Source organism: Hypomesus nipponensis, chromosome 13, assembly GCF_054491055.1.
Source record: "Hypomesus nipponensis isolate SF chromosome 13, ASM5449105v1, whole genome shotgun sequence".
NCBI classification, from domain to species: domain Eukaryota; kingdom Metazoa; phylum Chordata; class Actinopteri; order Osmeriformes; family Osmeridae; genus Hypomesus; species Hypomesus nipponensis.
The window spans coordinates 16,568,528-16,586,504 of NC_140373.1; the positions used below are offsets into that span (position 1 = coordinate 16,568,528).

Below are 17,977 nucleotides of genomic sequence, written 5' to 3' on the forward strand. Positions count from 1 at the left end.
TCTGCGCAGTTTCCCCTCCCAGCTGTGCTGCCTGACCCTCTGTTCTGCCTCCACTGGTGCTCATCAGAGAACTCCCCAGAAAGAGCGTCCGGACCTCCCTCCCTCGAGGGGCCTGATGAAAACCAAGCAGGGACAGGGGGAGGACAGGGACCACTGACACAAATCAACGAGACGAATACTGAGAATACTGCATGCTGGGGGGGGAGCATGCAGTACTCTCAGTATACAGGGGCTGGACGGAGGTCACTGGGTTCATGAGCACTTACACATACGGAATCACCTTCTCTTTGGTGCTCTTCCAAAATGCCCTTTGAAGACGAGAATCACAGATTCATGGATTTGGGTGCCCAATATCAGCACCTAATTCTGAAACATTTTGTTGCTAATAAAGCATGCTGCTTCTAAAAACACAAATGAATCCAAATAAATCTAATCAAGAAGTGAATCAAACTGGTTAGCGGAACTTAATTTCTATGTGCCAGCGAATTGTGTTTGTTAAAAGTTGGACAGGATAGGAACTTTGAGTGAGAAGGTAAAACCTAGAGGCTCTAGCAGCAGTAAGAAAGCGGTAAAAATGGCTTCAGACGAGTGTAAACAGAAGTCTCAATAAAACATCCTAAGCTTATGATCAGTTCCCTCTGCACTCCAATGCACAAGGAGGACTTGTACAATGTATATAACTTTGATAAAATCCAGTGATTAGAAGTAATGGGTTACTTTTTTCAAGTAACGAGTTAAGTAAGGGATTACAATTGCAAAAACAGTAATTAGATAACAGCTACTTTCCCGCAAGCAGGCTTCCTTACTGCTTAACTAAACCGTGATTTTGTTTGTGAGAGTGTGTAATGACATCACGTACGAGCGGTGCGACATAAGTACATGTGTAGATCAATGCGCTGACGTTGAACTAGAGATAACATGGCAGGGACGTGCACAGACATTTGGAGGGGCTAGTGCTCTAACTTTCGGCTGCATGACACGACTGGCTAGAAATTTTTCATTTTATGTATTGGGCTATGTTAAACTCTTTCTACAATCTGTAGATTGATAATACAACTAGAATTACACGTAGTCTTTCCGTTAGTGAAGAGGCGGACTAAAACCCTTTCTTCAACAAATATTTAATTCAATTAAACAGTTTGGTCCGGATTTGAGCATTGGTAAAACTGAAGGTGTCAGATTACAAAACACGCGTCAAGTTGTCGTGTGTGAGTCTGGCCAATCATGATATAGCTGTGTGTTGTCATAAGAACCCGTGCAGCTGCTCTTGACAAAATGCGCTGGGCTGCACAGCCGGCTGTTCTCGAATCAATCTGACGGTACTTTAATGGCTACGTCACAGTGACCTAGCCTTGGCACCGTCTCAAATCGGACAAAAAGTCAAACCAGAATTCACTGCCTCAAGTCAGCCGCCTGCAGCCTGCTGCGGCGCTGCATGAAGTCGAACCTAATTTCATATGACTGGGGGGCAACGGTGACGTTATGGTGGCAAAATAAATTAAAACAGAACTGGATGATATTGCAATTTAATTTAACTTTACTAATGATGGGCTTATCGTATTGATACAGCCCCCCCCAAAAAAACAAACAAACAAACGTTTATTTAGGCTCTTCCTCCAGAGGGGCAGATCAACCAATCAGGGCAAACAGGCATAAAGTTAGAAGATTCAAACTAATAAGACAAGTTTTGAAAAAGAGACTGTTTCATTTGACTCAATTTTATATGATGGAATATGCAGAAAGAATAGAATTAGGCTGAAAGGTCTATTGCTTTATAGCGTATTCAGGTTGTGCATCATGTTTTTGAAAAGTAATTAAGTAAAGCAATTATTAAAGCAACTAATTACTTTTGAAAATGAGTAGTCAGTAAAGGAACTGGATTACTTTCTTGGAGAAGTTATCACTAATTAATTACTATTTCCAAGTAACTTGACCAACACTGATAAAGTCAATACATAGTATGGATGGGAGTTGGGAGAGTCAGTTTGAGTGTGTGTGTACAGTATGTGCATCAATACTTGGGTCGTCAGTGTGAGCATGCCAAAACATGCTTAAGCCTAATAAAATACTATATTCTATACACAAGTAAACTATATTTATATATGGTGTATTTTTATATGCCGTTTCAATTGTTCAGGAGTTATGACAGGAAGTATTTGAGAGCTGTCGTAAGTCTTTAGTGATTGGTGTCTCCACGACGCATCCCACAGTTCACTCACTCACAAGCCGCCGCTGTGAAACAAAGCAACACTCTAAGGATTTATTAAACCCCCGAGTCTGCTTTCCACAACTTAAAACATTTCCCTGCCTGACAGGCAACTGTGAAATAACGAATTCATAACAGTCTTTGCTTTTTCACTACAAATGGAATGTTGCTCCTTTCATCCCCATTTGATGAGGCCTTACGCCACGTGAAGGAAGGGGAGGGGGCTGCAGCCTACAGCCTCATGCTTCTACAGTGCCTTGCAAAAGTATTGGCCCCCCTTTAACTTTTTGACCTTTTGCCACATTTCAGGCTTCAAACATAAAGATATAAAACACATTTTTTTTGTGAAAAAATCAACAACAAGTGGGACACAATCATGAAGTGGAACGAAATTTATTGGATATTTCAAACTTTTTTAACAAATCAAAAACTGAAAAATTGGGCGTGCAAAAGTATTTGGCCCCTTCACTTTCAGTGCAGCTCTCCAGAAGTTCAGTGAGGATCTCTGAATGATCCAATGTTGACCTAAATGACTAATGATGATAAATAGAATCCACCTCTGTGTAATCAAGTCTCCGTATAAATGCACCTGCTGTGTGATAGTCTCAGATGTCCGTTTAAAGCGCAGAGAGCATCATGAAGAACAAGGAACACACCAGGCAGGTCCGAGATACTGTTGTGGAGAAGTTTAAAGCCGGATTTGGATACAAAAAGATTTCCCAAGCTTCAAACATCCCAAGGAGCACTGTGCAAGTGATAATATTGAAATGGAAGTTGTATCAGACCACTGCAAATCTACGAAGACCCGGCCGTCCCTCTAAACTTTCAGCTCATACAAGGAGAAGACTGATCAGAGATGCAGCCAAGAGGCCCATGATCGCTCTGGATGAACTGCAGAGATCTACAACTGAGGTGGGAGACTCTATCCATAGGACAACAATCAGTCGTATACTGCACAAATCTGGCCTTTATGGAAGAGTGGCAAGAAGAAAGACATTTCTTAAAGATATCCATAAAGTGTCATTTAAAGTTTGCCAAAAGCCACCTGGGAGACACACCAAACGTGTGGAAGAAGGTGCTCTGGTCAGATGAATCCAAAATCGAACTTTTTGGCAACAATGCAAAACGTTATGTTTGGCGTAAAAGCAACACAGCTCATCACCCTGAACACACCATCCCCATTGTCAAACATGGTGGTGGCAGCATCATGGTTTGGGCCTGCTTTTCTTCAGCAGGGACAGGGAAGATGGTTAAAATTGATGGGAAGATGGATGGAGCCAAATACAGGACCATTCTGGAAGAAAACCTGATCGAGTCTGCAAAAGATCTGAGACTGGGACGGAGATTTGTCTTCCAACAAGACAATGATCCAAAACATAGAGCAAAATCTACCATGGAATGGTTCACAAATAAACATATCCAGGTGTTATAATGGCCAAGTCAAAGTCCAGACCTGAATCCAATCAAGAATCTGTGGAAAGACCTGTAAACTGCTGTTCACAAACACTCTCCATCCAACCTCACTGAGCTTGAGCTGTTTTGCAAGGAGGAATGGGCAAAAATGTCAGTCTCTCGATGTGCACAACAGACTTACAGCTGTAATCGCAGCAAAGCTACAAAGTATTAAGTTAAGGGGGCCAAATACTTTTGCACGCCCAATTTTTCAGTTTTTGATTTGTTAAAAAAGTTTGAAATATCCAATAAATTTCGTTCCACTTCATGATTGTGTCCCACTTGTTTTTATATCTTTATGTTTGAAGCCTAAAATGTGGCAAAAGGTCAAAAAGTTCAAGGGGGGGGCAATACTTTCGCAAGGACTTGGACTTTTCAAAATAAAAGCTTGTCTGGTCCGCTATTTCTCCTTCATAAGCGCAGCTAGTTCTGGCAGGGCAATCGGGCAGCGCGCGTCAGCCAGTTATAGGGGACGTAAGGCGTCTTACTCCACCTTCCTTACTCCACCCACTACCACACCCATGTAGCAGCGCATATCCATTGGGCCACATCCGATAAGGCGTCCTTAAAAGACGCGCGGATATGCACACACTCACCCCGGTCGTTGTATGATCAGTGCTGCTGCCAATGTGTTTGTATTCCTGCGTTGTCGGTTGTTGCTTTCGCCTGTGTTGCTGTGTCCGGCTCTTGCAATCCGGGGGTGGCCTGTTGTTGTTGGGGGTGTTTGCGGGAGGTTTCAGGCATTCGCCTGGATTCGCAGCCTCTGAGAACCGCCCCGACGGCGGTTGCGACGATACAGGTAGCCAGGCCCGGCGTAACTCGCGTCGGCTCAAAGATCGCCTACTACCAGGATTGGCGGGTCAACGCATCCTGGACTCTACTATGTCTTGGTCGTGTCTCTTTCCTTGAGTGTATCATGATGAACTGCACGTTCGTGGAGTGCTGCAAGGCCGCTCTTTCTCCTTCCTTCTCTTCCCGAACGGTGCCCGCTGAGAAGGCTCTGGTCCAGGGAGGAAGACCCGGTGCTGTTGGCCCGTCTGGACGTCGAGATCTCTGGCAGAAATGAATGCTCGGGTTGTCACGCTGGAGGAGGGGTCGACGACAGCGGTGGATCCGCCGATCCCCCATACTGCATCGGAGGCGCTCCCGTGGCCTTCGATTTCGCATTGACTGTAGGGGAGGAATGACGTGGTACCGTGTCTTAGGACACCACCGGCTGGTAATCAGGAATGGCGTACCCGAATGAAAGGGTTTGTGTATCTGCGGTTCTTTAACTCGATTGTATTGTTTGATTGCCATGGCATTCAGTAGGCTTAGTATACGCTGTGCAAACGGAATACTCGGATTTCGGGAATGTATTAGCCGGTGCTTACGTAACAGCTTGTCAATATTGTTCATTGTAATTTCTTTATTTCAGGGGTGCGCACTGATCAATAGAAAGTGTAAATGAGCAGTCAGCCAGAGACGCTAATTTCGTCTGCTGTCTCCGGGCAGATGTTAGGGCAGCCAAATTAATTCAAACGTCAAATACATCCTTAAGTGAAATATGGTATCCCTATATTATCGGTTAACCAGTTGAGTAGCGTCACAGTATCTGTCTGTCGTCGTGTGTGGGCCCACAGCGTAGACTACCATCTCGGATGTGTGACTTCGGACATTTCAGATGAACGTCCAATAGACATACGGTTATCTAGCTCTATGCACTACGCTGGTGTGGCAAAACATGTACTGGCAAGAGGGTGCCGTAACGGTAAACACCAGCGTCTAGCGTTGCTAGCTACGAGTGTCATGCTAGGTACTTGACGGAAGGAACAAGCTAGCAAGCTGTGGGCCCCAACCGTACTCATGCTGTGGGAGCGTGGGGATAATTGGACTCACGCATCTAAGTGTGCGGAGTGTGGCTATGCAAATCGTTGCGGGTGTAATTGACGTGTGATGGGCCGTCAGAGTGCCCCTACCCTGTGGCTAGTATAGGCTAGTGGGTCGATGGGTACTCGCATGAAGGTACGTCTATCTGCATACATGCTTCGAAACTTTCAATACAGACATTCCACGTCTCCCGGGAGTTCCGGGTGGGAGAAGCCAATATTTAAATCCACCGCGTGTACAAATGCACTACTATATTGAATTGTATTTGATTTAAAAAACTGAATGAGATTAACCCCACCTTCCTGAGTTTGGGAAGAACCCTTGGACCAAGTGTTGATTTAGTGTTACTAGTGGTAGTGCTGAAAATAATACGCAAATACCTTGTATAATTCTGGGATTTTTTGGGAGGTAAAACATATATACTGTACATTTAAATTTACAAACTAAGTCGAACCATCTTTTTAGGTGTCTGAATCCAATAGTACTCAATATATTTAGGCAATTCCGATACATAGGGCCTACATTCCACGTCTCCCGGGAGTTCCGGGTGGGAGAAGCACCACCCGGAAATGGGTCTCTGCAGGTTGGGATGACTGACACCATCAGTGTTAATGTGACTGCGTTACATTGGTCATTTAGCAGACGCTTTATTCTGAGTGCCAATATTTAGATTCACCGCAAGTACATAGGTTATCAGTTACGAGAAGCCAAACGATTGCAACGGTCCCTCTTGTCGTCTGTTCTGAGGGACTGGATTTAACTCTGGCATTCACATCTCAAGTAGACAGCTTTCTCAGGCTGCCTGCATGTCAACGACCGGTGGTCCGCGCATTTTGCTGCATGCCTCTCAGTGGCACCTAATTGGCGTCGGTGGGCAGCAGCTGTAGCCTACTCTCGGTGGTATCGGCCGCCGCAGCGGCCCGCACACATCGACACACTGTCGGTGGCTCCATGTTGGATCCTGGTAATGAGCACCAGTCGGCATCGTGCACCTGCTGGACGATTTGTCGGGATGTTCCGTGATCTCCACCCGCGCTGCCTCTAGGTGTTCGGACGCGTCTGATTGCATGCACATTTCTCTGTCCTTGAGTTGACCGTAGGCCCGTCACCTTGGTTCTCTGCATTTCCTGATAGTGTTTAATGCGGGCGTCGTTACCCTCGGAGTGTGTCCTCTGCGTCGTGGTGGCCGCTCGGGCACCGCTTCTATGCATGCATCGTGCCCCAGAGTTCGTGTCCCGTCTGTTGGACTTCTCAATGCGTGCTAGTTTTCGTGATGGCGTACACGACTGGTGCGGTCGGATATACGTTCTGGGTGGGCTGTGCGGCCTTTGGCGCGGCGTCAGTTCTTCTATCACGGTTCCGTGGAGTCGTCCTCCGCCTCGATTTTCGTACCGACACGGCTGCCTCTTTAGGTTGGGGGGTTATCGAGCTCTCCGGACAAGGCCCTGTGGCCACGGGGCTGCTTCCTGGCTCTTGAGACGTATCTCACGGCTTTACACGAATTGCATTCCATCGTGATGCTTGTTATTGCGTAGGGAAAAGTTTACTGTTGTAATATCGAAGCAAGGTCCACATCATAAGGAGGTCTGTGCATATTAATCTAGTCAGACTGCTCACTTGGACCAGAGTGTGGGAATCTCATTGCGCACCGCAGTCTTTCAGGCTATAGAGACGGTGTGGCGCACTGTCTTGTTCATTTCAGGAGTTCTGATAGGCAAGCATGCCGCCATTTCTCGGACGGTGCTAGACCATAGGCCCGGGTGCGTGCGCGGTGCACATGTAGGCCTATGTTTGTCTGCCGGCGAATACATGAGGATGGTTTTCAATCCACATTGGTGGATGAAGGATGCAACTTTGTGGTCTAAGCAGAGGCAATGAGCGCACAGCGCAGACGTGTTAAACACGGGTTCGGGGTATTCAATTAAGGTGTTTGGAGCCCTCAGCAAGCTGCTGAACGGGCCAAGAGAGCAGAATTCAGATCAAGATTACGTCTACTATCATCTACCCATCTTGCACATAGGCCACTGAGGGTTAGGTTGGTTGAGGGCCACTTATGTGAGCCCTCTGTGACATTGCTTGTCAAAGGGCTATGCTCTTCAAATTACTGGTGTCCAACTGAACAAGGGTACTCGGGCCTATACAGCGATAATACTCGAGTCAGTGTTTTCACAACCTTTTAATGTTTCACGGTGTGGGGAATTCACCACCATTGTGCAGTGAACGTTTAGTGTCCTGAACATTCCAACCTGATACTTTGCAAGGTGCCTCTATTGTGATTTCTCGATCTAACTGCGTTTTGTCCACTCTCCTATGTCACGCCGTGTCGCCCGGGGTGACGCCTTCCGAGTCCCGCCTTCCGAGTCCCTGTTGTCACCAATGCCGGCAAGGCCATGACGAAATCCTGGTTTGCTCAACGATTCGCTGTGGGCTGTCCCAGGATTGGTATACATCGCAAAGCTTCCGGATTGGGGCTGCCACCTGGGCATCTTCAAGTGCCTAGCCACGCTGGAATGATGGGGACTGGTCGTCCTCGGCTTACGAGCACCATGTACGCCCCAATGCCCTGGACATCGTTAGAGTCCAGAGATCTATGAGCTTGACGTGAACAAGCTTGCGGCCATGTGGTCAAAGGACTAATTGCTGTGTGTCAATACACAAGCCTGCATTACAGATGGTGGCTGGGTCGGCTTGTTAACCCATAACAGTAGAATATCTCTTTAGATCTCGGTTTAGGCGTGGTGATCCGCAGACGTGCTCTGATCTGGTAGCTATCAATCAGAATCCATAGTCTGAATCGAGATATCTCTGGAGATGCCCTGGACTCCAGGGAACGGCGGGTGCTCTGCCGACACATTTGTTTCTCATTCTCACATAGGGACATTGATGGTACACCATGCGCCTCGCGTACATCTTTGGGGTTGCCGACGGGCGCTAGAGGAATGGGTCTCTAGAGACAGCTGTAACTCTGCCCTGTATGGATGAGAGGTTACCGGATCACAAGCATTGTAGAATGTCTCCGTAGATCTTGTCTCAGCACTGGTGATCCGCAGACGTGCTCTGATTCGGTAGCAATCGATCAGAATCCAGCGTCCGAGTCAAGATATCTGCGGAGACACCCTGGATACCGGCCAGGGAACGGCAGGTGCTCTGCTGACACTAGTTATTCTCACTAGATAAGCATATCTTCGTGTTCCGGCGTACATGCTGCCTTTGTGTACATCCTGATGAGTTCGCTGACGGGCGCAAAGAGGGGCAGCTCTCTGGAGGTAGCTATCTGCCCGATGTCGGATTAGAAGGGTACCGGGGAGATGGTCGGTGTATTTGGCTTGTCGCGGGTTCACCTTCCGTCCAGCACTGGGTCTGGACGGGATGTGCGCGTGGGACGGCTCGGTAAACCGCACATCAGATGGTATGTAACACGATGGATATGCACACATAGTCTTAGTCATCGTTAATGCTAGCATGACCCCCGCATCCAGAAAACGCTTGTTTTCGCCACTAGTACGTACGTAGTGGGATGTAAGGGGGTCCTCCTGTGGCTCAGGAGCAGCGGCGCTCCGCTCTACACATAGTCTGCATGGCGGAGTGGTGGCGTGTGTTGGGGGATTATATCTCTATTGCTCCCTGCCTCATATGTCATGTATGTATGTGTTGCATCGAGGAGGCAGGGAGTGCTTCCCTTAGATCATCCACTCCGCCAAAGTTAATCTACATGTCCATGTCATGTAACAATAAATGCTCAAATCTTATACGTGATTGTCTTGACTGAAATAAGCGCAGCTAGTTCTGGCAGGGCAATCGGGCAGCGCGCGTCAGCCAGTTATAGGGGACGTAAGGCGTCTTACTCCACCTTCCTTACTCCACCCACTACCACACCCATGTAGCAGCGCATATCCATTGGGCCACATCCGATAAGGCGTCTTTAAAAGACGCGCGGATATGCACACACTCACCCCGGTCGTTGTATGATCAGTGCTGCTGCCACCCTCCACCGTCCCCTTCTCCCCCATGCTGTCTGTATCTGTCCAACAGGGGGATTATATCTCTATTGCTCCCTGCCTCATATGTCATGTATGTATGTGTTGCATCGAGGAGGCAGGGAGTGCTTCCCTTAGATCATCCACTCCGCCAAAGTTAATCTACATGTCCATGTCATGTAACAATAAATGCTCAAATCTAATACGTGATTGTCTTGACTGAACTACTTTGGTGTACGTGTTTTTTTTTTGCTAGACTAAAAAACAAAAATCCATTCTACGGCTGCAGCCTGGGAGGCCCGGTGTTTCGGCGTCACAACGTCAGTTGAGGTTAGGATTAGTTTAAGGCTAGGAGTCGTAGCAGAGGAAAGAGGTTAAGGTCAGCAAGCAGAGTCAAGTAAGAGCACAGAGGTCGAGGTTAGGCACAACCACGATGGTTGGGGGAGAATAATGGTCAGTACAGCACAACGCACATTTTGTCACCTGTGGTGTGTTGTTTTTTTTTTAAAGACACTGATGTGTACCTTAAGGAAAATCACAAAAAGAAAAAGTCTGCAACCATAAAGTTCTCTAGGTAACGTTACATAATATTTGTTACAATTGTCAACATAAAACGCTGATGCAGTTCTAAATGAAAATCATTGCAGGTTTAATCAAATATACGTTAACATCAGGGACAGAACAATAACATCCAGAAATCAGCAAACTATATGGATAAAAAAAATTCAATTTCAAGTTTTTCAATTTATTGCAACAAACGTGCTCACAAACTTACCTTTAACTCCATCCGTAAAATAATTCGCGATTTCGTATTTTTGACTCTGAATTTACCGTTGGACAGCATGGGCATGAGACGGGAGGGCATGAGATGGGAGGCTGCAGGCTGCAGCCATACCCATCTCCTTAGCGGTAGCCTTGCCAGTTTTGCCTAAACATTCAACTGACAGCCTGACTAACTGCCTATTCAACATGGATCCAGAGTCAGCCTCGACTGAGCCACCCTATTTAAAGGCCACCCTTGGCCCTATTTAAAAGACATGTTCTAGTTCAAAGGCCCCAAGTGACTCGAGGAGGTTTCAATGCGCTTCTTGTCCCCCTCAAAAAAAGTTGTTAGCCTTCAAGAATTCGCCTTAAAATGTAAAGAAGCATGTCAATTTAAGCGGAGTTCTTGCTATGCAAAGTAATGTCCCTGACTTTTGAATATTGATATATATTATATATATATATATATATATATATATATATAAATAATATATATCTATATATTAGAGCTGTCAAGCGATTAAAATATTTAATCGTGGTTAATCGCATTATTTCATGTGATTAATTGCAAAATTATTCAATCTATTTAATCTGTTAAAATATTACCCCAATAAATATTTTTGGGGTGTAAATAACATTAAAAGGGTGTACTTAACTTCAGATAGGCCTAACTGGATGATAATGTCCATATAACTAGTTCAAATGGAACACAACTAAAATTGTGAGGGAGTTTTATTCACTCACAAACTATACTGCTGTATAATAAACATCCACAAAATTAGACTTATTCAGGAATATGAAATACATTAAAGACATGTTGTCTCATTGCCTACTACGATATCCTGCTCCATAATATTCAAATCAGTCAAACATACTTCATATACATATACTGCAACCACAGATTGCCCCTAATATTGAACAATTCAGTTTCTATCTTGTTGAACCCAGTCAGCTGCTTGCTTCTTTTGCAGTGTTGTTTGCCATATATTACCGGAACGAACGCTGCTGCTAGCTGTGGGCTTTGCTTGTATGTGATAGTTTTGGCTGGAAGTAGCCTACTGTATGTATGTATGTATGTATGTATGTATGTATGTATGTATGTATGTATGTATGTATGTATGTATGTATGTATGTATATATATATAATAATAAAAAATATTCAGTTACTGACATATTTTTTATTCAGTTACTGACATTATATTATACCATTATCTGGCGAAATGCATGTTTCAATTTTTTTAAACGTTTACAATTAAATAAAAGATTTAAAGTTACAACATGTGGTCTTTATTGGTTTGGCTTAATGGTATTAACTTTGCAGATAATCCCTGGTAGATAACTTGTCATCCGCAGAATTGTAAATGAGAGTGTGAACAGTATTACAGAGAGTAAGTACACCAACCTTTCCAACACATGTTGTTAATAGTAGTGACATCTGTAGAGCAGTGGCGATTTCTTTAAGACTGCAAGGGAATCTCAGTTTACCCTAACCTTTCAAAAAATTCATGGTCAAATATTTACTTACTATATTTTAAATACGTTAGAACACGTTCATATCGAAGACGAGTTTGTTCAGAATCAGCAAAATATATTAGCAGGTCGACTGACTGATTTCCTTCTCATACATTCCCGTAGCGCCACAGTGCATTTCCCTGTTTAATCTCAGTTTCCATGGACTCCAATGGGGCTGTTTCGAACAGTTTCTTTCAGTGCTTCGAAACTATTCGGTCATTGGATAAATGCTGCGATTATGTCCCGCCCTGGACGCTCAGCGTCTCTGGGTTTGAATGGAGTGGGCTGGCCTGGACGCTGGGCTTCCCAGTGATGATTGGAGGGTCTGTCGAAAGACTGCATCTTGTTTTGATTGACAGTGATTTTGTACTATAAAAAGTCACAGAAGATATTCAAGCTCAGTCCCATCGCGGATTTTGCAACTCGTTGAAAGACAAACTGCGACCACTTTTTTCTTTGTATTTGCTTGGCGAAATTGCTAGCCAATTTTTTATCATACATTTCATACAATTATACACCACATTAGGCCTACTTGTTTCAGTTTAACTTAATTTCCACATTCCCTTCAAGTTTAATATTGTTAAGTTAGATCGTTCGTTCATTCATTCATACAGTAGTTTAGCAGGGCCGGATTAACAATTTTCTGTGCCCTGAGCAAGTGCCCAGTTGCCCTAATGGTTATCCGGCCTTGTAGCCTAGGCTAGACTAGTGTTGAAGGGGTGAACTACCTAGTGAACTAGCAAAATAAATGGCAAATGTATATGATGTAGGCCGAAAATGAGCTTCCCCCATTTGAAAGACCAGGGGCCGCCACTGCTGTAGAGGCATAAGTATTACCAGTCTGCATATCTGCATTCTTTATCAAAATGGCACAGCCTAGACATCGAGAAAAAACCCATTGGGTGAGTACTTTTACTTTTAAGTACATTTAAAAGTAAGTATGTTTTACTTAAGTAGGATTGTTGATGTAGTACTTTTACTTTGGGTACTTGTACTTTTACTTAAGTACTAAACTTACTTCCTCCACCACTGGGGGGGATGGAGGGGGGGGGGGGGGGGTACTGTGGGACAGGACACATTTGTAAGCCTGACCCCTCCACTTACACACACTCCAGGTGAAGGTGCCTCCAAGTGTTTAGCCTCACATCTGCGATGCTTGACTGGCACCACAAGCTCACACTTTGACTTACTCAATTTCCAAAGCCCCTTTTCATGCAACTTTCCATTCTGGGGGAAAAAAGCATCTGTTTAAAGAATGAAGAACAACGCCTTTGGCGAGGGGAAAGAAAAATAATCTTTCAAGACGGCGTGAAAACAATTGTGTGTGTGTGAGAGAGAGAGAGAGAGAGAGAGAACCGTCCAATTGTGGGATGGGATTACAGTGTTGTTGGATGGAAGGAGAATACAAGCGTAAAGTTCATGGGTAGACCTTGGACAAGAAGTGTTTTGAAATGAAAACATGCAGATTCAATCAATGAAAATGCAACTGAGTCAAGTATGAATTTGGAAACTGTTTCAAACTATTCATTCTTTTGGAAAAAAAGAAATGTATGCATTGGGAAGTGCACATTTCCTCATTAGAAAGTGCTAAATCTTCAATGCACAATGTAATCAAATACAAAAGAATTTGCAGCTAATTATGTAGAACAGACAATTTCTCATCCAGGAGAGGAGGAAAGTGTGGGGGGGGGGGGGGGCTTCAGTCAAAACCATGATTAAATCCTTGTGATCCAGTCAAATCTGGATTAGTGTTTCCGACTGCAACAATATCCAACTATTTAATGAGAGGAATCTGGTTAGAGGTCTGGTGGGGCTTATCCTGGCCAATCTTCTAGTGTTTGCTGGTGGCGGGCATGCACATCACGAAACCCCTTTGTCCTCCAACAGAGTGGTAACATGCTAATTCTAGAGAAATCCTATTAGGGAGTCGAATGATATTCAGTTTAAGATACACCAAATGGCTGAATAATGTTGTAAAAATTGCTAATAACTGTCCAAACTGGAGAAAACAAAACGCTCTGCTTCTCCACAGTTTCCTAGAGGGTTTGGGTGCTCGGGTCAAGGGGTGGCAGTAATTACACAGAGAAGGTGAAAAGTGTCTGTTAATTCTGGCCTCCCTCCATGGTAAATACATCAGCCAGTTAGGGGACACTGTGTCAACAGCTTGGTGGTCGGTGCATAAAACGGTCAGACTGTAGTGACATCATAGTAACCACACATAACCCACAGTGTCCTCTGGCAGTGTCAAAAGTAGCCGTGGATTGTTCTGGGTTTTATTAGTTGTAGATTTATGTGAGGGTTTGCAGAGGGACAGATTTTGGGGTCCGAATGACAAGCCCACATGCAAGCATAGATTGGAGTGCAATGCTCCCTCTACTGGTCAATACACATTAATATCTAATATTTCTTTCACACAGGCACAGTCACCTACCACCAACAACTTATTTAATTAATTTACTGTAACACTAGCATGATGTCAACAGAATAGTTAGGTATGGAAAATTCATAGTCCTGCCATATTAATTTCCCTTGACTCTGCAGGGGGTCATGGCTGATTCCGAGAAGTGAGGCCTTACAGAGCATCACTCGTGATGGGTTACTTTTCCATTCCCCCACTCCCCTCTGCGGGTGCCCTGCCTGCTCCCTCAGAACACCAGGTTGGCTCGCCACAAAAGGTCAGCGTCGGTGAGCTTCTGGAAGAACCACTTGTGGGACAGCCCGGCTAATCTGGCCCTGATGATGGATTTGATGTACTGTACAGGCAGGCCTCTATGACGTCCCTCCATCATGGAAGCACATGTCTGGCACACACTCAAAGTGAAAAACCTCCGGCTTTACTAGAAAGCATAGGGGGAGGGGTGCACCATCATACACCCCATATTTTTCTGTACAGTACATCTATGGTAGTGGTTGTGGTGACCACGTCACCACTTCAGTCTTGGTGGTGTTTAGAAAATATCAGTTTCACCACAGTCTCTTCTGTTCGAAGCAGCTCTCTGTCCATATTGCAAACCTAAAATCCATTCCAAAGTGTGTGAACAAAATTGTTATATCTGAAATCCTGGACGAGACGAGATCTCCACCTCTCCACTTCTGCTGTACCCTGCATTCTCCCTGCCTCTCATTCTCCCTGCCTCTCTCCTCTCAGTCTTCCTCAAAAGCTCATCCCAGGTTTTGATGTTGAGGTTTGAAGCAGAACTGCTTCAGATGTGCACCCCCCCTACCATGACATTGATCTGTATGGTATTTTCCATCCAAGGGTTACAGACCCAAAGGCTCACACACCAGGGCATGCAATGAACGGAATTCAGTTTAGAAAGGTTCCCCTCGGTAGGTGAACTACACCAATCAGACTGGAACAGTTTTTATTTCCTAGAATTACTGAATGATCCACATTTCCTATCCATTGATAAATCCTGATGTACACTTCCTTACGGACTGCCTAGTCAGGGGGGGGGGGCTAGTTCTGTCAGACGCAGCCTCTGAGGAGCTTGCTCTGGCTCTCTAGAAAACAGTCGTCTCTCTCTTGCACATCAAGAATGTGCTGAAGGCTTGCCATGTCGTAGAGGTTGAGGTAATCCAGATCTGGACTGACACTGACCAAAGATAAAGTTGAGACAGACTTTAACTGTAGATTATGTTCAGCCTCGTCTGAACCGGCCGAAGGGAGGAGGCCCGAAAGGGAGGTCTGTGTTGAACAGACCTCTGACCTGTCTGGATTTGAGAGTGTGATGAGCAAAACCAGAGAAAGCATTAGGTTTCAGATAGCCTGTTAAAGTAGGGAGGGGGTTAGGGTCAAATAAGTCCAAGGCAGCTCCAGAGAAATAAGTGCAACACATGTAGGGAGGGGGTCAGTCAGCACAACTGCTAGCCAGCAATTCTGTTCTCTCGTATAGTATTAATATCACAAAATGGAGCAGCAACTGTCTGGTGAGATAATCCACCCTCATCTCAAATATCAGTCCGGCCTTGGTCTCACGTATCAATCTGCAGTCTGAAACAGGCCCTGAATGTCACCATCAATTTAACAGATACGTAATGGGGGGGAAAGTCGCCAGCAAAGCAACAAACACTCTTTCATAGGGATGACACAGTTATTGTAGCAATACTACAGTCCCAAAATGTATTTGATAAATTGTAATTTATTTCTTCAGCGTTTGTTTCAGGCAGCAGGAACCGGATGGTTTCTCCTGAGGGCTCCAGGCGGAAAAGCTCTGGCTGAAACAGCGCAGCTGGCTTGCAGATCCAGCCCCACACTAAGTGTGTCAGCCATCAGATGAAATCACTCACAACAAGTGATTCCAGCTAGGACAAAAACATGCATAAAAATACATTAAAGCTTGGTGAAGACCGTGCATAAAAAATGCATGCAAACATGACATGGCGTGGTTTCAGGCTTCTAAATCTACACCACCTTGAAATGTCTGACAGCGATCAGTGGTGGAAATAGAGGTATTGTCTGCAGCTCATAAAAGGGAGCACTAATGATTTCCACTCAATTTTCTTTTTACGTGGAGTCAAGACATCAAGCTGTGTTCTAAGTGCTACATCAGATGGTTTTAATTTAGTCTCGTATGGGTGTTTATAAGCACCTGTTCACACCAGGTTTTCCCAAGGGCATCGTTCTCAATCACTCACTAATGACCCCCAACCTAGGTAACTACTTCCTATCTCTGCGAAGCCCAGTTTCTCACAATAGCCTTGATGATGTTAGAGGGGTGGGGAGGGGGGGGGGGGCTGTCTTTTCCTCCTAATGAACTGATGATGAATAGGTGAGGTATCATTACCACTCAAGCTCTTTTTATGTCTCTGGTAAATTTGTTTGAGCCCTGACACATTCTCTGGAATTGTGTGACAGACATGACTGTGGTGGCTGAGTGTTAAACAGAGATTAAGTCACTTGCAAGGCACCCCTTTGCTTTGTTCACTTAAGGTACCTACATTGATGGGTCTGCACCACCTCTAAGACAGACAATCATGTCTTGGAGTCATCTTTAAGTAGTCTTGCGGTAAATGCTCACAGCCAACTGCAGCCTACAGAGCTAACTCTAATCACCCCAAATTGTCTGAAGAGCTATGGGATGATAAAAGTATAAGGTGTTTAAACGTACAACATCGTAAGATGTTTAAGACATTGTATTTTCCCAAGAAGAAAATAAAAGGAAGATGGCAACAAAAAAATGTAAATGACCTGAACAATGAATTCTGGGATATTCCACCACCTCCCAACTACCATGATATGATATTTCACATGATATTTCATTTGACTGAGAATGCATGTCAATCAGGCAACAATAAATAATTTCCTTAATGAATCAAACAATGAAGGAAGACGTTGTTTATTTTCTAAACAAATTCATAATCTGTGTTTTAACTCTTACCTTCAGTGGACTTGGAGCGAATAACATCACCGGCGCATTCTGGTATTGATAAAACGTGAAGTGCTGTCAAAAACGCAAACTTCAAACTCCAGCACCGGTTGTTCATGTTGCCCGGCGAGGGATGAACAGACGATCCAAATGTATCACGGCAGCACAACCATAATATAGTTCCAATTGAACAGCTGATGTGAAAGACCCAAATGACTTCCTGAAATATGAGCGTGTAAGACCGTTGAAATCCTCAGAGCATGCTACTCCTTTCCAACTCTACTTATGGACTTCCCATTCAATAATGAAAAGAGCGGCGATTCAATTGTAAAAATGCAAGAAATGGGCGAACTATGAGAAAAACGAAAGACACTATAGGAAGTGTAGTCGTCACTGACAATACATCGGTTTCAAAGCAATTACGGACGAAAAGAAATATTATTTTCTGCGAGTGACCATGTGCGTCGGGGAAGCATTCCTCAAGGTCCTAACGCCGCCAATCCACCTTCCTATGCCTGCTTCACTGCAGCAAGAGAAACTGCCCACATTGTAAAGTAAATAGGATTTGAATAATGCATGTCTGCCATAACCTCTCTTCCAGCAGGAGAGATGACAGAGGCCTGTTTTATTCAGTTACAATATAAGGTATTTGAAAGTAATCTCTTAAGAGTTTGGTGTTATAATTACTATTTTACTTCCATCAAATATTTGTTGATTCAAACCTGGGACATATTTGCCAGTTTAAGGCTAAATCATTGGAGGATATATTGCATGCAAACCAGTGAATGGTTTGTGGTCATAATGGGCATGGTTTGTTCAGATAGTATGGC

General features: G+C 44.6%; 1 protein-coding gene across 1 annotated transcript in view; it reads right to left on the minus strand.

Annotated features, from left to right (window-relative positions):
• adam12a (ADAM metallopeptidase domain 12a) overlaps positions 1-17,618 on the minus strand; it is an 89,917-nt gene extending 72,299 nt beyond the window's left edge. Inside the window, exon 1 of the mRNA XM_084670822.1 lies at positions 17,160-17,618. Coding sequence (XP_084526948.1) covers positions 17,160-17,265 — 106 coding nt within the window. The 5' untranslated portion in view covers positions 17,266-17,618. The remainder of the gene's footprint in view (positions 1-17,159) is intronic.
• Positions 17,619-17,977: the final 359 nt, after the last annotated feature.